Raw genomic sequence first — 20795 nt, 5'->3', positions numbered from 1 at the left:
ACGAACACTTTCGCGGAGACCGGGAGATCGAGGCGATTCTACAGAGGAATTATGGCAATTTTTTTTGGGGGGGGGGGGCGCATTACCACAGCCGCAGGGAAAGAAAATACAAAAGCAGCAACGGCGCGAAGCGAATTCGCGCCACGGCAGAGAGAGGGAGGCAGCGACAAAAGAATGGCCCGCGGCATCACCCGCGCTTCGACCCGCAGAGCGAGCGGCAAAGCAAACAAGAAGAAAATGAGAGAGTGAGAGAGTTTTGAGATCGGCTATCGGCGGCGAAGAAGCAAGCAGGGGAAAAAGTAAAAAAACAAAATGACGACTGAGACTCCCTATTCGCGAAGAGAGCACTCTCATGACCGATGCCGTTTCTCAGCGGGAACATGTGAGCTCGCGTCGTACAGCCACAGCTCTCTCCACGTGGAGTTTGTTAGGGAACTATTTTTGAGCAGCATGAAGGAATTGAAGTGTTTTTGAGATTGCTAGGAGATATGGCGTCATTTGTGGCTGCTCGCCGATGTGCACAACAGCGACAGACGTCCATTATAGACTGGATCAAGCCGAGCAAGAGCACTTGAATGCAGTTGCCTATCAGGTTACTCCCTCAAATAAATTATTTTTGTGTCTTTTTCCTTCACTGTAAGAGTATTTGATACTTTGTTTTGAACTAACATATTTGCATGCACCTAGGTATGTAGCCAATTCTTTTTTCAAGGGTGACTCTGATAAGACGAACATCTGATAAGATGAACAATTCTTCATGGTTTCTTCGAGTTCGTCTTAAAGGGAGTTCACTGTAATATAAATCGGTCAGACGCCTGTGAAACGATATCACCTAATATTTCCACAATGCCGGAGTTTGCGCTTGGTGGTCGATGATACGACCCAGCCACGAAAGAAAAATTGTTACCCACTGCAACAGTACACCAAACCGACTTGATTGCGTCATTACCGATGTCAACAATACAGTATGAAAGAGACGAATGAACCAACAAAAAAACGCCACCGCCAAGAGTTTACCTGTCTTTACGATAGGCAGTATAGTTGTTGGGAAACACTTCGTTATCAGCGACGGATGGATCACGGACTCAACCAAGCCAGCAAACTCATCTATTTTATTCATTACAGTTTCAGTAATTTACCACTGCAACAATTAAATCATGATGAACGCAAGTAGTATAATTTTCATGTCATCGTTTAGACAAGGCAATGACTTCTTCCTTTTCATTGTCCCATGTAAACGCTCTTCCATTTATAATCAGTTTATCGGCTTTTAGCTTAACCTGATTCTTCTTATCCGTCCTTTTCACTTTACCGTATTCCCAAAGTTTCTTTTGCAATGTAAGCGTTTCAAATGAATAATCCTGCTCAACGCTATACTGTGTACCTTTGAAGTTCTTAGCTTTCCTTAGAATGGCCTCTTTTTCTTTATCAGATGAAAAGTTCACAATAATAGGTCTTTTTCTGCATTCATCAAAACGGCCTACCCGATGTGCCCTTTGAACTGATGTCAGGTCATATCCAAGTTGGGCAGTGCAGATGCCTTTAACAAGCGCCTCAAACTGTTCCCAAGTTTCATACTGGTCATTATCATCTATCCCGTAAAACACAAGGTTCATTCTACAGCCTCTGTTCTCGAGGTCGTTGTTTTTCTTTTGCAGAACTCGTATTTGATGAGTGTGATCCTTAATTACGGTGGCTTGCTCTTGTGCCAATTTCTTGACGCTATATATATGGCCCTAAGTCACATCTAGTTTGCTCTTTATTTCGGCCATCTTAGTATCACTGTTAGTTATCCTAGTATCGACATTCTGTAACTTAGTCTTAATTGTATCCTGCAACTTCCTCAAGTAATCCGAATCTCCTTTATCGAAAGGCCCAGGATTGAGCTCTCCAGAGAGAAGCAAAAGAAGAGCGACATATAGTACACGGTTCACAATGAAACGGAAACATTTTCATTAACTCTGGTGCACACTCGCACCGTAGTACACACAACACATGCCTTTGTGGGAGGAGCCGGCAACGCTATAAGTGCTTTAGGAATTTCAAGCATACGAACAGCACTAACCTGCAAAAGCAGAAGTGGTTTGAGCTTTATGTCGGCAAGCGTGCCGGCTCCAATTTCGACGTAGCCATGGTGTCACGCAAATATATATGCCAGTTCTGGGTCACATGATGTTCCACACCCGTAGTAACCGCTGCGTCGTAATGGTCAACACAAGCGACACAGAGAGCGTCGCAGTGCCCCCTCATCCAGCAATGCAAATTCTTCGGCTGACGACACTTTGCGCGGTGAATCCGAAGATGGTTTGGAAGAGCATAGGTGTACCGCAAGCCCACCGAATGGCTGATGCGCAGTTTCCTTCCAAAACGCAGCAAAAACCTGCAAGAGAAGTGGTTTGAGCTTCATGTCGGCAAGTGTGCCGACTCCAATTCCCTGAGCATGTGCTGATAAGCATTGTGTCTACCTTTTTTTTTTTCATTGCTGTGCACCTTTTGCAGTTGGTTGGCAGTTATGGTGTCTTGTGTTCTATGCTTCGTGTCTTTAGCATGCACATCCTCTTAACCAGTTTATGTGGGATGACAGCAGAGTTTGGCCAAGTTCAAACAGCTCCTTTGTTAAAAATATGTTTTTGAAAAATTTATCATGGCATCAATCAGAGGAGAAAATTTATGAGGTATTTGGCAATGCCATGCTCTCCAAAGATGAACTCTCTGGCCACCTGGCTTGTGAACTCTGTCTTGAGCGTGGGACCCATTGGGGGAAGCATTCGTCTACCTTTGAGAAGAAAATTCCGCAGGCTTACAAGTTCTGCCCAGCTTCTGAGGACCCTTTCTTTTGATTGTCATAGGATGGTGATTTTATCATAGAAGGGCTGTTGACCTGTCCGATTAATGGCCAATCTGTTGAAGACTCATGACTTCGATATTTTAGCGCCAAAAAAAAAAAAAAAAAAACGGAGAGAAAAGAGACGCAGACACCATGCGCTAACTTCAATCCACGTTTATTTGGAAACAGACGAATATATATGAACTCAAATCGCAGCAATCTCACGCCTTCCTCTCTTATAGATATAGTACTATTCAATATCACACAAAACGAGAAATCTATAATCAGGAAAGAAAGAGGTAAATGTGCACGCGTAACTGGAACGAAGAAACCTTAGAAAAACTTGCAACAGCTCTCTAAAAAAATACTACAAACGAAAAATGAAACATCAACTGCACAGGCTTATCAAATGTGTGAGTCAACCTTCTGTACTTCTTCACAATAGGGAAGTTTCATTCCTAATGAGCATGTTTTCTTAGTTTCACCGAGGTAAGCCTGTATAGCCTGAACTTATTGCCTCACAAATTCACCGCCTAACAATTTTTTAGAATCCATCCAGTACGAGCGGAGTTGGAAACATTTGTCGCATGCTGGCATTGCATTCTTTTGTCTCTTGTTCAGACGAAAGCGCTGAAAGCTAAACAGGGAAGTATGGCGTAGGAAAAAAGAATATGTCACTTACATCTCATGGCCTTGAGTATTTCTCTCTCTCTCTCTTTTTTTTCTTTTTTCTTAGAATACTCAGCTGTTCAGTGTAATTGCGGGGGCACGTGTGGACAAGTCCCGGCCTCCCACAGGAGTTCCTAATATGACCGAGTGTGCCATGCTGTATTCAGCCAATGGATGATACAATAGCTGTGACAAGTTAATTTTGAGCTTGTTCCCATTTGTCAAAAGAAGAGAAAGCAATTTTTAGCTGACATTGAAAGTTATTCTGAATTCCAGTCCAAGTACCCCGCCACGGTGGTCTAGTGGCTAAGGTACAGTAAAAGCTCGTTTATCCGTACCTCGTTAACTCTGAAATTCGGTCAACTCGGACTCGCGGTGCGGTCCCAGCAAAACTGTGTATATTTCAATGAGGTCAAATGCTCATTAATTCGGAGGGATTTAGCTGAGCACCGGTTATCTCAGACAACTCCGGCGAAGGCTATCGGGACTCCAGAGTCACGCGATCTCGGCGGCTTTGAGGCTCAAGCACCGCTTGCCGTAACCGACGGCAGAACCGGAGTTTTGGAAGAACCGAAACTGAGCGAACTGCAGCAGAATATGACGATGATGATAGTGAATGAGGTGGAAGTGGCTAGGTGGCGCAATTCACCACCCGGCGGTAAGGCCCCTGTATTTTTCAAAGGTAGCGCAAACTCCCTTCCCCGTGCCATTTCCTCCTCACCCGCCACTCTCAGCCGCCATGAAGAAGCGACTCACGCGGAGCGCGCCGCCGGACGGTTTCGTTTTGTCGCGCGGCGCGTTGAAGTAAGGCCCCTAGGGGCCTTACCATGAAGTGCTTTTGCAGTAATCTGCCCTTGAAGTAATCTTGCAGTAATTTGCCGTTGAAGTGCCTTTGCAGTAATCTGAAGTGCCTTTGCGTTGAATCTGCCTTTGCAGTACTCATGGTTGATTTAATCTGTTGCCTGCTTCATAAGATAGAAAAATCTGGTCTTCGTGTAATTTCTCTTGGGTTTATAAGTGTGGAACAGCCTCTCAAAAGTTAATATGAGTGCTCTTAGAGCTCGAGTTTGTACAGGAACAACAGAGCCCTACTGAAATTTGGGACATGCATGCCTGTTTCCATAATGGGACGTGTGTAAACGATTCATCCATAAAATACCACAAACGTTCAGTGGGATGAAGGTAGATTTTATTGAGCGCGCAAATAAAATGCGGGAAGCATCGAATGATCACGAACGCTGCAAAACATTCCAGTAGAGCAACGACAGGGCGAAACAATTTCGCTATCAAATCAGATAGCCTCGCGGTCTATTGACGTTGCTGTGTTGTCCGAGGAGGCAGCTGTAAGCATGAATTGCGTAAGTACACAGTCTAAAGGCACGAACATTTGTCATCACAGCGCAGTCAACTCACAAAATAAACTGCCCACTGACGTTTCTGGCTCATCCAAGGATACAGCTGTAAGCAAGAGTTGAGCAAGTACAGTGTAGGGGTGGGGATGTTTGCTGCCACAGTAAGACAGAATAGGATGCCGAATTAATCAGGTTTACAGTTCATAAAGATAAATGCTGCAACTATGCTATCTGCCAGCGATCCAAACACACTGTATTGTCATATACACCCCAAAACATAATCGCATTCACAACACAAAAGAGGAATAGAAACTACAAAGGGGCCTCACCAGGAACCGTTTCATTCCCCCTTTTGCGGGGTGGCTTGCGCTCTTTCGGAAGAGGCCGATGCGCAAATATAGAAGGAACCGCATTTGGCTTGAGTTTCTTGATACCAGTTTGTGTCAGAATTGTTGGCTCATACTGATCCACCGTGAAGTGTTTCTGAAAAATACCGACATCCTCTATCGCATTTTTGCAGTTTGGCTGATGTGATATTGCCGAAGCAAAATATTTTGCTTCTTACGTTAAAAATGCAAACAGCCTTGTGCAAATCGCGAACGCCAAACATTCAACAGTAATTATGTTGTGGCCGTATTCGAATATTCGAGCAAGCTAAACACGATCGAGCTGTCATCGTGGTTGAAATCGTGCGAGAAAGCGTCGACGGAAACTTCAAGCTGCTTTTGTTTAACATGAACCTGAACCAAGGATGAGCTTTATCTGAAAGCCTTCCGGAGGCATGTCTACGCGGAGAAGTTCTGTAGTGAGTGCTTACCTCACAAAGCCTTCCTCGGTGACAATCGAAGTTTTTCCTGCCGATGCGATGCAGCCATACCGCTCTCCGCTCCTCATTATTTTTCCCTCGTGGAACCTCAAAAACCTTGTCGCCTTTTGCAATGCTGCTGGAGCAGCCAACGGCACAGCAGGTCGGTATTGCGCTGCATTTGAGGCCGCCTTGCTAAAGGCAACACACGTGGGAGCGAGATGCAGTGCACTCACTCATGGCGTCGCTGCCCGGCGGAGCCGAACCTGACGAGGGGTCAACAAGGTTCATTGGTCACGTGCCGCGCCTGGTCCAATAGGGTAGCAGAAACGCGCGCCGGAGTGGGGAGAGACGTAGAGGGCGGGGAGGAAATTCTCCTCCACTTTTTATACAACGGTTTGCGCTACCTTTCAAAAATACAGGGGCCTTACCCGGCGGAAGCGCATGGGCTACCGGCGCATCCAGTGTCTACTAACAGCTGCTCGCTACGCCCATGCTACGCCTACTGGTGTACTACTTCGTGTCTTGGTTCTCTGTGTTGTGGCTTCGCGTGTTGCGGCTGTGTTTTTGCACGTTGTTGCCGCCGTCGCGCTTCATGGCGACCCTCACAGGAGTTAAGCGGCCACAGCAGCCAGCAAGTGATCTTGAAAGAAAGGTTATGATATTGAAAGACATGATGAGCCGACGCGACGTCACCGCACCGTGCACGAGGCTGCCGAAGCCCTCGCTGTCGTCGAGGAGTTCTGCGTTTGTTTTCACGACTGTGAACGTGCGCACCACCACCTGATGAAATGAAATAAGATCATTCTGTCAGAAATTCTGACGGCGAGGCAGGCAACAATAACGCACTTTTTTCAGAAATAAAGGTTTGTCTGTGCAGTGTACGTTTTCTTTTTGTGTTTTCATGGTCCGTTCAATAATTCGGAATTCGATAAACTCGGACATTTTCTCCGGTCCCGTGAGATCCGAGTTAACGAGCTTTTACTATACTCGGCTGCTGACCCACAGGTCGCGGGGTTGAATCCTGGCTGCGGCGGCTGCATTTCTGATGGAGGCGGAAATGTTTGTAGGCCGGTGTACTCAGATTTGGGTGCACGCTGAAGAACCCCAGGTGGTCGAAATTTCTGGAGCCCTCCACTACGGCGTCTCTCACAATCATATGGTGGCTTTGGGACGTTAAACCCCAATATCGATCAATCAAATCCAGTCCCCGTGCTGCACTTTAATATTTGGCTCACATGTTCTTGGGAGCCTCTACTACCGATCGGCAGCGTTTTCTGGTCACACTCAAAAACTGTTGCAGGGCCGCTCTAAACTGAGGACGACACAGCAAGTAGAGGGAAGGAAAACAATAGGTATAGTGGTTAAGGGACCAAACAGGGGTTGGAGATATCATAGTTGGAAACAAAAAGAAGAAATGCACATAAGCCAGGCACTTAGCATGTAGATAAGATAACCGCTGGTCATTAGGGGATCTGGATAGATTTTCAGAGAAGGCCAATGCGTGTGAGGGATTGGGACAAAAAGTTAAGTGGGCAGGTAACATTAAGAAGTTTGTGGGTACAATGTGGCAGCAACAAGCACACGACAGGCTTGATTTGAAAAACAAGATGCACTTTCTCTGGTTCAGTCAATCTAATGATGATGATTGTGTGTCTGTGACTATGATTGAAGGTTTTGGGGGTGCTTAGTAACAGAAATATAACGTGGGAGGCGAAAATTCTGTAGGCCCGCATGCTCAAATTTGGGTGTGCATTGAAGAACCCCAGGTGGGCGTCTCTCATAATCATGCGTGGTTTTGGGGCGTTTACATGTCAATCAAGTCACAGAACGCATCCTTTAGCACTGAATGCTCACTTGAACAGTGCGGCAAAACGTCTAACTGTCCTGTCTGTCCCTTCACGCAGGGTCCAAGGAGCCACTACTGGTCAAATTTGCAGATGGTGGTAACAAAAAGCGCACACTCTACAAAAACCACGAGCATCGCATGTGGCGTGATGGAGAGGTCAGTGCTTATTTAGTTGAATCTGTTTACCAACATCTTATTGTGGCACGGGTGTGCAGCAAGAATCGGCATATCAAGCAAATGGCTTGTTGGGCTTTGTTTTTTTTTTACTTTCCCGTTGACATACAGGCTATTTTGGCGAAAAGTTAAAACCACTGTGATTGTTTTATTATCACATTATCAACTGCTTTTTTGGTAACCGTTATACACTAGAAGCCTTTCAATTTGACCTCGTTAATTGAAGAAATTGAATTCTGCCATCTTTTCTGTTCCCGGCAAGCTTTTGCATTGTTGTTTAAAGACATCGAATTTTTGTTAGTTTAGTGATATTTGGCCACAATTCACTTAAGGGGGGACATGGTGTGTGGAGATATTTTCTGTATTTGTGGACCAAACATGATGAAAATATACATGCTTATGTAGTTTCTCCTGCCGATTTCAAATATGCAAAAATTTTTATTGTATGTCAAATAATTTAGAAGATACACAATGCTCCCACTTTGTTGTTTTTAAAGACAATAGGAAAGAAAGTGCTTATCAAAAAGTAAATATGATTGCATAGCTTGACAGTGAAATCGGCAAGAAGTGCAATGCTGCTAGCAGATTTGAAATTAAAGAAAAACTAGTGATTCTGCAGATGATGAAAGTTGAGGAGTCATGTCATGGCTATCACATACAAAGAAATTTAATACCTTCTAAATTTATATGGGCAGCAAATGGAAATTCTGCTTTCAGCACTTTGTAATACACAGATTGGGCTTACGTTAATGAAAAAATTATTGCTTTAGCTGTTCTAGATTGCAAGCTATCAACCCGACAATTTAGTAAAGTCACCAAAAAGCATGTTTTCAGAGAACTGAAAAAAAGAAATAAAACTCATTCATTTACATAAGTGCACTTGAAAATGCTCAGTATGCACCGGGCATGTAGTCCTTTTGACTATGAGTGCCTGTGTGGCGCTTTTTCAGGAACTGGTGCCTATTCTCCGTTGCTTGTCGCTTCTTGACTGATGCTGCCGTGTGCCGTCGATCCTTTTCAGCCATGCGACTGTGGCTTTGCCAGTTGGGGTTTAGGCTCAGCTTTTTCATAATGTCTTCAGATGCCTTTTTATTGCCTGCATTGAACTTGAGCACTGCTTCTGCCACAATGTCCTCCACCATGAATAGCGAAGCATGTCGCTCCTTTGGTGCCAGCGCCTATATCATTAATGCAGGCATTGGTTGTTATTTTGGGTTTTCCCTCGCTGGCGTCGTTGCAACAGCTTTCTGTCTGACAAGCGCTCATAAATGGGAAGTAAGGCTTGGCAGACATGTGGAGGTAGCTTTCGACGATGTTTGGGAATGGGCTCCCCCTTGGCCTTTGCCGCATTTTGTTTGCACCAGAAATTTGGACCAGGTGGGCGCACAGAGTTTACCACGTCATCATTGGACGTGATGTGATGATAAGTGGCCTTCACTGCTGTGTGCGTAGCATCAACATCACCACTGTGTGCCTTCAGAGCCCACCCATAATAATTGGTGAGCTTGGAGATCAGGTCTCCTGTCAAGCGGCCCTTTCCCCCAAGACTCTCAAGGCCAGGTCCTTTGTGTTTTGAATGCAAAAAATGAATGCAAGCAAAAAAAACTTATTATTTTACTGATGATTTTCAATGCAAGCAAAAAAAAATGCATCATTTTACTAATATTTCTCACCTGTAAAGATTACTAATGGCTATGCCCACCCTATTCAAGTGTGTGATGGCCATATCGCCATCATCATCGCCTAGTACTTATTTTGTGCATCAGGCTCCGCCCCGTTGCCTTTGTTTTCACCTGGAAGCTTCATCGTGGTCACTAAAGACATGGCCACAGTACCATGCGATTCTGAAGGCACGTGTGTATCCAGACTTAGAACGACACTACGAAGAGCTGCATCTGCTGCTGACTAAACCTGACTTGCTAATGCAGAATCATGGATAGTGACTGCAGTTTTGAAGGCGGATAGCACGTGAAAGATTATTGTATAATTAAGGGGAGACACGGGTTGTGGAGACCAAAAATCGCAAAAAAAACTCGTTTTTTTATTGCGTTTTCGAAATCTACAGCTACCAGTGCACTTATATTTGTGAATTCCATGCCTGTAATATCATTATTTGAGCCGCTAAGACCCTTTATACAGCGCTTCTAGCTAAATCAGAGCTGTAAGCGACGTTGAAATCACACACTTTTCGTGACGCGCCCCTGCCCTTTCATGTGTGCCAGCGCGGCCCGCTTGGTCTCATTTGAGGGAGCCGTCTTTCGCCTTCAAATTCCTGCCAGAATGGGTCCAATTGAATCATTGGCAGCTTGTTAAATGAGCGGCAAAAAAAAAGTATCACAGCACCTTCCTATTCGCTACTTCGCGCACGTGACTTGAGCTTGCCTCCCTATTGGTGGAGGCTCCTGACTTCGTCTGCTCCGGGCATTGAGGCGCGCATGGATGCGCGGCATTTTGCCTCAGTGTCAGCGGAGAAGTTTCACGATGTCAAATCCTGAACGCGAATTCTGCACGCGGCACAAGTTTGGTGCAAAAAAGGTGCGAAGGACGCTAGTAGCGTCCTTTTCAAGAAGCGCTCCGTGATACAGCAATACCCCCGAGATGCTACACTCTTTGCAGCTTATGGCGAAGTCGTCGACGCTACCACGGAAGGCCTAGCCACCGCATCAGTTGTCACTGAGCCTGTGCAAAGTCCGTCAGCAGGGGAGCTGTTGAGCAGCGGTCGCATGCGTCCAGATACTATCTATCGGCAGCAATCTGACTTGAAAGAGAAGCGAGCTAAAGCCGAAGATAAGTTATCCGAGTTGTCGTCCGCTGCAGCGACGGAGCGGAAACGCGCATTCGTGGTTGACGGTGCCGACGAAGCAGCTCGGCCGCCTGACGGAACTACGTTCACAATTATAGATTTGGACACAGTGAACAGCGCTTTGTTGGCATTCGCAAAGTGCAAGGCGTGCAACGGAGAACGTCAGATTGTCCGCGATGACCGGGAATTCGGAGTGAGGTCTCGTTTTGTGTGTTCGACCTGTGGGGAGACTGCTTCGTTGGGGAGTTCGCCGTGCGTATGTAGCGATGAACGTATGGAACTTTTTGCTGTGAACGTATGCAGGTAATGGGGAACAGGCAATGTGTATGCAGGCAATGGGGAACAGACAGACCACGCTGAATGATGTGTTCTCATTGGTGGGCATCAGCCGTACGGGTCTTCACATGAAAACGTGGCAACACTACGTGAAGACGAAGTTGGCACCCGCGGCCGATCGTGCTGCATGCAATTAGACGAGCGTCTGCGCGCGGTCGGTTCGCGAACTTTACACCAAACTTAATATAGGGCACATGGGAAACATCGCGGTGTCGTTTGATGGGTCACGGATGACTCGTGGTCATTTGTCACATATCGGTCTCGGCACTGTCATAGAATTGTTCAGCGGGCTGGGGCTTGACTTAGTCGTTTTGAGCAACTTTTGTGCTGGATGCGAGTCAGACCGAAAGGAAGGTGACCCTTCTTATGCAGCGTGGAAGGAACATCACCAGTGTCAGAAAAATAGTGACAAGAAGGCTGGGGAAATGGAGGTTGAGACTGCCCTCATCCTCTTGTTGAGGTCACTTGAGCGGCACAACCTGCGCTACACCACGGTGCTTTGCGACGAGGACAGCCGCAGTTACCTTGCGCTACAAGAAGATAAGTTTTATAGGTATATCCCAGTGGAAAAAGAGGACTGCATTAATCATGTCCAAAAGCGCATGGGCACTGCTTTGTGCAACTTGATTGCAAAACACAAAGGCCCTGGCCCTTGAGAGTCTTGGGGGAAAGGGCCACTTGACAGGAGACTTGATCTCCAAGCCCATCAATTATTATGGTTGGGCTTTGAAGACACACACTGGTGATGTTCATGCTATGCACACAGCAGTGATGGCCACTTATCATCACATCACGTCCAATGATGATGTGGTAAACTCTGTGTGCCCACCTGGTCCAAATTTCTGGTGCAAACAAAATGCGGCAAAGGCCAAGGCGGAGCCTCTTCCCAAACATTGTTCAAAGGTGCCTCCACATTACTGCCAAGCCTTACTTCCCGTTTATGAGCGCTTGTCAGACAGAAAGCTGTTGCAACGACGCCAGCGAGGGAAAACCCAAAATAACAATGAATGCTTGCTTTCAATGATCTAGGCGCTGGCACCAAAGGAGCAACATGCTTCGCTATTCACGGTGGAGGCAGCTGTGGCAGAAGCAGTGCTCATGTTCAATGCAGGCAATAAAAAGGCATCAGAGGACATTATGAAAGAGCTGAGCCTAAAGCCCAGCTGGCAAAGCTGCAGCCGCACGGCTGAAAAGGACCGACGGAGAACATGTACCAGTCCCTGAAAAGCGCCACACAGAGACTCGTAGTCAAAAGGACTACATGCCCGGTGCATACTGAGCATTTTCAAGTGCACTTATGTAAATGAATGAGTTTTATTTCTTTTTTTCAGTTTTCTGAAAACATGCTTTTTGGTGACTTTACTAGTTTGTCGGGTTGATATCTTGCAATCAGAACAGCTAGAGCAATAATTTTTACATTAACGTAAAGCCCAATCTGTGTATTACAAAGTGGTGAGAGCAGAATTTCCATTTGCTGCCCTTATAAATTTAGGAGGTATTAAATTTCTTTGTATGTGATAGCCATGACATGACTCTTCAACTTTCATCATCTGCAGAATCACTAGTTCTTCTTTAGTTTGAAATCTGCTTGCAGCATTGCACTTATTGCTAATTGCACTGTCTAGCTATGCAATAATATTTACTTTTTGCTAAGCACTTTCTTTTCTATTGTCTCCAAAAACAATAGAGTGGCAGCATTGTGTGTCTTTTTAATTATTTGACCTACAATGAAAATTTTAGCATATTTGAAATCAGCAGGAGAAACTACATAAGCATGTACATTTTCATCATATTTGGTCCACAAATACAGAAAATATCTCCACACACCATGTACCCCCTAAATGTTGTTATAAGAAGGAGTCTGACTCGGCATAGTAGGCACAGATTAGCTCGCGCCAGTCTATCTGCTTTGTCTTCTTCATCTCCATGCCACCTTAGCATGAGCCCCGGCGGCGAAGGCACCGTTCCGGTGCTTTAAAGGTGGTTATCTGACGCACTCTTGTAATGTTTGATCTGCGAGGCGTGTACAATATTATTGGACCGCACAGCAGATGATGTATAGATGGGTCTGATCTCATGTGACAGCTATTGCTTGACGAAATACAGGCTAAGGTCTTCTGTAATAAGACAAAAAATTTTTCCGGTGGACCCACCCGACTATGAGGGGACCAGAGTAAAACCAGGGTACCAGGAGCAAAATGTACGTCTCGATGTTCCGCATTATATCGACGACGTTGGTTGGTCTGTGTCACGGACGGCTATTTTTGGCGACACCGCGTCACGGCAATTAACGGGCGCCGTACTCCCCGACTGACCGTGAGAAACGGCGGCGCATGAAAGGGAGCCAAGAAGTGCAAAATGGGGTGCTCTTCTTAGAACGTCGCCGCCGACGGTTAATCCTTTTGTAACTGTGGCGGCGTCTGCAAGGTCGTAGAAGGCCGCGGTATACCCCGAACAAGGATTAGACTACAAGACGCACCGGCTGAGAGCCAAACGTTTCACCGTTCCCACGGGGAAAAGCGTGGGAAACGCTCTGGTGGCCAAGCCGTATGACAACAACCCGACAGGTTGTCACTCTCGCTAGTTGCGGCCCCTCTCCCAATTAAAAAAGGGGTGGGGTCAAAATATTTTTGGGGCGGAGTTTCCCCTCAAATAAACGCGCATGTATGGACCCAGGTAGAGGTCTCTTGTCCCCAAGGAAGAGAGCGAGGAGACACGAGGGGGATTTAAGCGCAGGATTTTGCCCTGCTAGGCAGACTAATCGCTGACCAAGATGGTGTAGAAACAGATCAACAAGCATCTCTTCTAGAAGTTTTTAGTGTGGCTCTGTATCGGCTGGCCACCTAAACTTAGCCGTTCGTCTAGCTGTGACGCGATATTAACGTCTGCAACGTAGACATCGGGACTTCGCCTCGAGTTAGCTCAACCTGCTCGAAGTCACCTGCAAGCACTAGCCTCCCGGAGCCACCAGCGTTGCAACACCGCCGACATCGCAGTCGTGCCAGAACTCTCTTCGACTTCTCGCATCCGATCGTCGGGGACACAACGCTGCCGGTCATCACACGTATGCCTTCACCTGTTTATATCTTCGAACTTCTCCTCCGTTGTTCTATTCTTGTTAGTTTGTGTAGTTTGTAATAGTTCTCTCTCGTAAGCTGATTTATTGTTTCTGTTATATATTTCTTTAGTTGTATCAAGTGTCGATGTATTTTGTTAGTCGTATTGAAGTGTTGTATTAGATCCCGTGTGCTGCAATGTCACTAGAGTAAAGTTTGTTTTGTTTTCTCACGTCTCTGATCCCTTCACTGTCCCTGCTTGCGTACGGAACGAACCAACCTGCTGTCATTCCCGTCGCCGACTTCGCGCTGGCGATGCTAGAGTGGCAGCTTGTAACAAAACTGGCGTCCGCGAGACAGGACGTTCCGTACAAGAATAAGACAGTGAGGGGTGAACGAGAACCGTGCGGATAGCGTGGTGATAGAGCCACACAGTTGAAGCGGTTGCAGCCTGCATAAGATTGCGCTGGTTTTATAGTGGCGTTATAGTGACAGTTTGCAGTATGGAGTGTATGAATTTGGATAAGTGGATCGCGCACGGTAAACAGTTAGGCCTCGAGGGCGCCGAACTGAGACAATGGGTTAAGGAGCAGCAGGAACAGGCGTTAGCCAGAGAAGAGCGGGCACTGGCTCGGGAGGAAAAAAAAAAGGAGAGAGAGCGCCAAGAAAAGGAGAGAGAACGCGAAGAAAAGGAGAGAGAGCGCCAAGAAAAGGAGAGAGAACGCGTTGAAAGGGAGAAAGAACGAGAAGCGACAAGGGAAGCGGCTAGGGAAGCCGGAGAACGGGAAGTGCAGTTACTGCAATTAAAGATTCGCCTTAATGAGAGTAGCAGTGTGAGCAGATTCAGCAGTGAGCACGGCGATGCCGGGGAGGAGCCAAGTTTGAGAATACACGCAGGTAGACTGCTCGTCACCTTTGACGAAGGAAGGGACGACTTAGATGCGTTTATACGCCGGTTTGAAAGCATCGCCAGAGGGCAAAAGTGGCCTGAAAGCCAATGGGTGACGGCGCTTTCGACATGTCTTACAGGAGAGGCGCTAAGTGTTTATGGCAGGCTACCGCTTACAGATGCAGCGGACTACACCAAGGTTAAAACCGCCCACTTGAAGCGCTTTTGCTTCACGGCGGATGGGTTCCGAGACAAGTTTAATAAGGAGAGGCCAGTAGGGGGTGAAACTGCAACACAGTACGCGACTCGCTTAAGACATTACTTCGATAGATGGGTTGAGCTGTCCAAAACTGAGACAGAATTCGAGTCCCTCTGCGCATTGTTGATTAGAGAGAAGTTTTTGCATGGATGTGGTTCTAACCTGGCATTATATTTGAGAGAAAGGAGGGCGGAATCCCTGGGAGACATGCTTGAGCTGGCAGACCACTTTTTGGAAGTTCAGGGTGGAGCAAGCCTAGCGAAAACAAAGAAAGATGGTCCCATAACGGACGAGAAGGGGAAATACGAGAAAGGAGGCAACAGCCACGCACCACCACCACGGTGCTATATTTGCAGTCGTGGGAATCATCCGCCGCACTCGTGTCGCAAAAGACCTGCCGCTAATGTAGCCATCGTCTGCTTCAAGTGTGGGAAAAAAGGACATAGGGCAAACGACTGCTGGTCAGGAGCAAGTAACTCACTCCAGGCGTCCTGCCTCTACTCACCAAGAGAAACGCGTGAGGATCCCATATGCGACGGGTATATCGAGCTTAGGAATGGCGAAAAAGTCCCCGTCGTCAATGCCGTAAGGGTGACACCGCCGAAAAATCTGGCCGAGAACCTACCAGTGTCCACAGGGACCCTCCGAGGCACAGACATATCAGTGTTGCGGGATACGGGGTGCAACACAGTAATCGTGCGGAGGAAGTTGGTGAAGGAAAACGAGCTGACAGGTACAAGCAGACTCGTCTACTTGGTTGACGGAACAGCGAGGATGCTACTCGAAGCACGGATTGAGGTTGACACCCTCTACTTTACTGGCAATCTGACAGCACTATGCCTGCAAGATCCACTGTATGACCTCATTCTGGGCAATATCGATAGCGTGAGACCTCCTAATGATCCCAGAAAGGAGACTGAAAACCTGTCTCGACAAAGGAGTTAAGGGAAAAGTCTGTATCAGCAGCTATCACTCGTTCTCAAGCACAGGCACAGCCGGAAAAATTTGCCAAGCTTTGTACGCTTGGCACCACGGCGGGATTGCCGGGAGATAACTATGACTGTGAGCAGAGGGGAGATCCGACACTCAAACAGTGTTTTAAGAAGATCGGCAGGAAGCAAACATGCCGAAATGAGAAGGGAAGCGTCGAGTATAAACAAGAACAGGGACTGCTGTACCGACAGTACACAGAGGCCAATGGACGGCTTGTACGCCAATTAGTCGTTCCGCACTGCCACCGAGAAGCTGTGTTTAAAACAGCACACGATGGCATAATGGCAGGACACTTGGGCACGCAGAAAACCAAGGACCAGATCTCGGAGGAGTTCTTTTGGCCAGGAATCACAGCTGACGTAAAAAGGTTCGTCGCCTCATGTGACATTTGTCAGCGCACCGTAGCAAAGGGCCGTGTACCACATGTTCCACTGGGGAGAGCACCCATAATCGACACCCCGTTCAAGCGAGTGGTGATCGATATAGTGGGACCGATTCACCCGCCCTCAAATCATGGGAACCGATACATTTTGACTTTGATGGGTTATGCCACCCGGTATCCAGACGCAGTGGCGCTCCCGAGTATCGAAACTGAGCGAGTGGCCGAAGCCCTGGTCGAGATATTCTCCCGATTTGGCGTCCCCTGCGAGGTACTGAGCGACCGTGGCACGAACTTCACATCGGACCTGATGAAGGAAGTAGCGCGGCTCCTTTCCGTGTGCCAGCCCCACACCACCCCATATCACCCCATGGTGAATGGCTTGGTGGAAAGATTCAACGTCACCTTAAAATTAATGTTGAAGCGCATGTGCGCCGAAAAACCGAGAGATTGGGACCGCTACCTGGCACCTCTCCTCTTTGCCTATAGGGAGGTTCTGCAGGCCAGTATGGGGTTTTCACCCTTCGAGCTTCTCTACGGCCGTCATGTGAGGGGACCCTTGGCGATACTGAAGGAGCTGTGGATGAACGCCGACTTGGCTGAAGAAGCTAAGACGACGTACCAGCATGTATTCGACCTTCGGAACCGTTTGGAGGAAACGTGCCGCCTGGCACACGAGGAAATGGAAAAAGCCGGAGCACGGTACACGAAGCTGTACAATCGAAAGGCGAAGGAGCGGAGTTTCAACCCCGGAGACAAGGTACTGATTTTACTTCCCACCGACACGAACAAGCTGCTGCTGCAATGGAAGGGCTCTTTTGAAGTCCGGGAAAAGAAAGGCAAAGCTGACTACGTCTTAGACACGGCTGGCGGCAGAAAAATCTTCCACGCCAACTTACTGAAAAGATACGAGGAGAGGGACAGCCCCTCCACCAAGGTGTGCAACGTGACATTTGGTGTTGCGGAATCAAGCGAGGACGAAAATATTCCAACCCCTGACTGGCTGAAAGTGGAAGGGGAAGAAGAAGTGAAGCTCTGCGACAAACTGGATGCTCAGCAGATCGGACAGCTGCAAAGGATTGTCAGAGAACACGCTCGTATTTTCTCGGATGTCCCGGGCAAAACTGACTGGGTCCACTGCAACCTCGAACTCACCACGAGTAACCCCGTCCATGTGAAACAATACCCTCTTCCCTTAGCAACGCGGGAAGGTGTAGGGAAAGAGGCGCGGGAGATGGAGAAGCTCGGCATCATTGAGAAATCAGAGTCACATTATAATTCGCCAGTCATTTTGGTAAAGAAACCCGACAGTACAAATCGACTGTGTATCGATTTTCGACGCCTGAACAACGTTCTGGTGGCCGGCTCCGAACCTATGACAAGAACTGACGTGGTGTTTGCTACAGTGGGAAAGAAGAAGTATTTCTCGAAGCTCGACTTCGTGAAGGGCTATTGGCAGATCCCGCTGACCGAAGAGTCCAATGCGAAGACGGCCTTCTCGACGACATCGGGACTATATCAGTTCCGCTTCATGCCATTCGGCATCAAGACAGCGCCTGCTGTATTTGCTAAATTGATGCGGAAGGTTGCGGAAGGTATACCCGGTGTGGACCATTACTACGATGATGTACTGGTAGCCACCGAGACATGGGAAGAGCACCTGAGGTCTCTGGGACTGCTTTATGAGCGCATACAGAGGGTCGGGCTTACAGTGCGCCCCAATACATGCGAACTTGGTGTGGAAGAAATCGACTTCTTGGGACACCGAGTTGGCAGGGGCAGATTGCAACCACTGGGGAAAACACTCGACAAGATCGAAGCTGCACCACGTCCTTTAACCAAGCGATAAGTGCGCACCTTCCTCGGTTTGACCGGGTACTATCGGGAATTTATCCCGAATGAAGCAGAAGTCAGCGCTCCCCTTACAGATTTAACCTGGAAGGGCGAAGCTAACTCGGTGAAATGAACAGCAGCCCACGAGGAGGCTTTTCGAAGTCTTAAAGAACATGCCTCTACGGAGCCGATACTACGGCTACCAAATTTGCACTAACCCTTTGTACTTTGAACGGACGCATCGGACACGTCTCGGAGCCGTGCTCATGCAGGCCCACGAAGGCGAGCTCCACGCCACAGCTTATGCCAGCCGAAAGCTGCTTCCACGGGAGGCTTCCTATAGTACCACCGAACGCGAATGTCTCGCGTTGGTATGGGGAATTCAGAAATTCTCCATGTACTTATATGGAGTACAATTTTGTGTCCAGACAGACCACCGGCCTCTCAGTTATATCCAACAGGCAAAACAGCTGAACGCTCGAGTACTTCGATGGAGTTTACTACTCCAAGAGTACCAGTTGACCATTACGCATATTAAGATAAGCGAAAACTTGGGAGCCGATTACTTGAGCCGGATATAGTCCTTGAAGTCTGGGGAGCATGTGATTTTTTTATTCCTTTCGTCGTTTGTTTTCTGTTTGTATGTGCGTATTTAATTGTATAAGAAGTGTATTTTGAGTTATTTTCTTTTTGCTTGGTGCATTGGTTGTTTTTTTTACGTTGTAATGCACATTGAAGGATTTCACTACAGTAGAGGAGCGCACCTGTTCCGTTTTGTTTCGTAGTATACATTCGTGCAGTGTACTCTGTATTGATGGCTGCCGTACACGGCTATTTCTTTTTCTTGTTTGTATGGCGCATTGATATTGTTGCGTGTAACTGAAGCTGGTACTCTAACAATTGTTTTTCCCTTTTGTTGTTACTTTGATGCACTCTGCCTATTTATGTTGTGTATAAGAAGGACAGTCCTCAAGTCTCCCTTGTTGGTGGTGTTTTGTTTCCTTTTTGGCGAAAAATTCCCCTCCGAGTGAGCAAATGTTATGAATAACATTCTGGAAGTGGGGGGCAATGTCAAGGACTGCCATTTTTGCGACCCGGCGTCACGGCAATTAACGGGCGCCGTACTACCCCGCTGACCGGCGGGAATGGCGGGCGCAAGAAAGGAGCCGGGAAGTGCAGATTGGAGTGTTCTTTTTGGAACATTGCCGTCGACGTTTGATCCTTTGTACCTACGGCGGTGTCTGCAGGGTCGTGGAAAGCTGTGATGTACCCCGAACAAGGTTTAGACTAGGGGACGCACCGGCTGAGAGCCAAACAGTCTGACCGTTCCCATGGGAAAACTTCTGGTGGCCAAGACGTATGACAGCACTCCAACAGGTTGTCACTCTCGCTAGTTGAAGGCCCTCTCCTAATTAAAAAGTGGTGGGGTCAGTATATTTTTTGGGGCGGAGTTTCCACCAATGAAACGCGCATGATTGGACCCATGTAGAGGTCTCTTGTCCCCAAGGAAGAGAGCGAGAAGACACGAGGGGTATTTAAGCGCAGGATTTTGCCCTGCTAGGCAGACTAATCGCTGACCAACATGGTTTAGAAACAGATCAACAAGTATCTCTTCTAGAAGTTTTTAGTGTGGCTCTGTATCGGCTGGCCACCTAAACTTAGCCGTTCGTCTAGCTGTGACGCGATATTAACGTCTGCAACGTAGACATCGGGACTTCGCCTCGAGTTAGCTCAACCTGCCCGAGGTCACCTCCAAGCACTAGCCTCCCGGAGCCACCAGCGTTGCAACACCGCCGACATCGCAGTCGTGCCAGAACTCTCTTCGACTTCTCGCATCCGATCGTCGGGGACACAACGCTGCCGGTCATCACACGTATGCCTTCACCTGTTTATATCTTCGAACTTCTCCTCCGTTGTTCTATTCTTGTTAGTTTGTGTAGTTTGTAATAGTTCTCTCTCGTAAGCTGATTTATTGTTTCTGTTATATATTTCTTTAGTTGTATCAAGTGTCGATGTATTTTGTTAGTCGTATTGAAGTGTTGTATTAGATCCCGTGTGCTGCAATGTCACTAGAGTAAAGTTTGTTTTGTTTTCTCACGTCTCTGATCCCTTCACTGTCCCTGCTTGCGTACGGAACGAACCAACCTGCTGTCATTCCCGTCGCCGACTTCGCGCTGGCGACGCTAGAGTGGCAGCTTGTAACAGTCTGCGACGCCGTCAGCCGAGTGCGGGCGAGCTGACGGGCATGATCGGCTCGCGCAATCGCGTCGTGCCGTACTCACTGGTGGACGAGGTGTGAGCCGAGATGACTATGTCCTGTGGTAAAATCGGCTGTCTTCTGTAGAATAAGTAGAACGGCGAAAAGCCCACTGTGTCGTGAGGGGATGAATCATATGCAAAAGTTGCGTAGGGTAAGGCAAGTTCCCAGTCTCGGTGATCGGGCGACACGTACATAGCGAGCATATTTGTGAGAGTACAGTTAGAGCGTTCCGTAAGGCCGTTTGTTTGAGGGTGGTAAGCGGGGGTCAGTGTGTGTTGCGTGGCACAAGAACTGCAGGATGTCCGATGACT

At 47.6% G+C, this 20795-nt stretch overlaps 1 protein-coding gene across 4 annotated transcripts in view; it reads left to right on the top strand.

Moving 5' to 3' along the window:
* Positions 1 to 20795, top strand: part of LOC119178215 (RNA-binding motif, single-stranded-interacting protein 1) — a 300933-nt gene that overhangs the window by 113281 nt on the left and 166857 nt on the right. For all 4 annotated transcript variants that reach the window (XM_037429409.2, XM_037429408.2, XM_037429407.2 and 1 more), the window contains exon 5: positions 7561 to 7658. In XM_037429409.2, the coding sequence (XP_037285306.1) occupies positions 7561 to 7658 (98 nt within the window). The remainder of the gene's footprint in view (positions 1 to 7560; positions 7659 to 20795) is intronic.

The sequence above is a fragment of the Rhipicephalus microplus genome, chromosome 1, assembly GCF_043290135.1.
Source record: "Rhipicephalus microplus isolate Deutch F79 chromosome 1, USDA_Rmic, whole genome shotgun sequence".
NCBI lineage: Eukaryota > Metazoa > Arthropoda > Arachnida > Ixodida > Ixodidae > Rhipicephalus > Rhipicephalus microplus.
The sequence above is the reverse complement of the archived record's forward strand: the minus strand, read 5'-3'. Positions and strand labels throughout refer to the sequence as shown.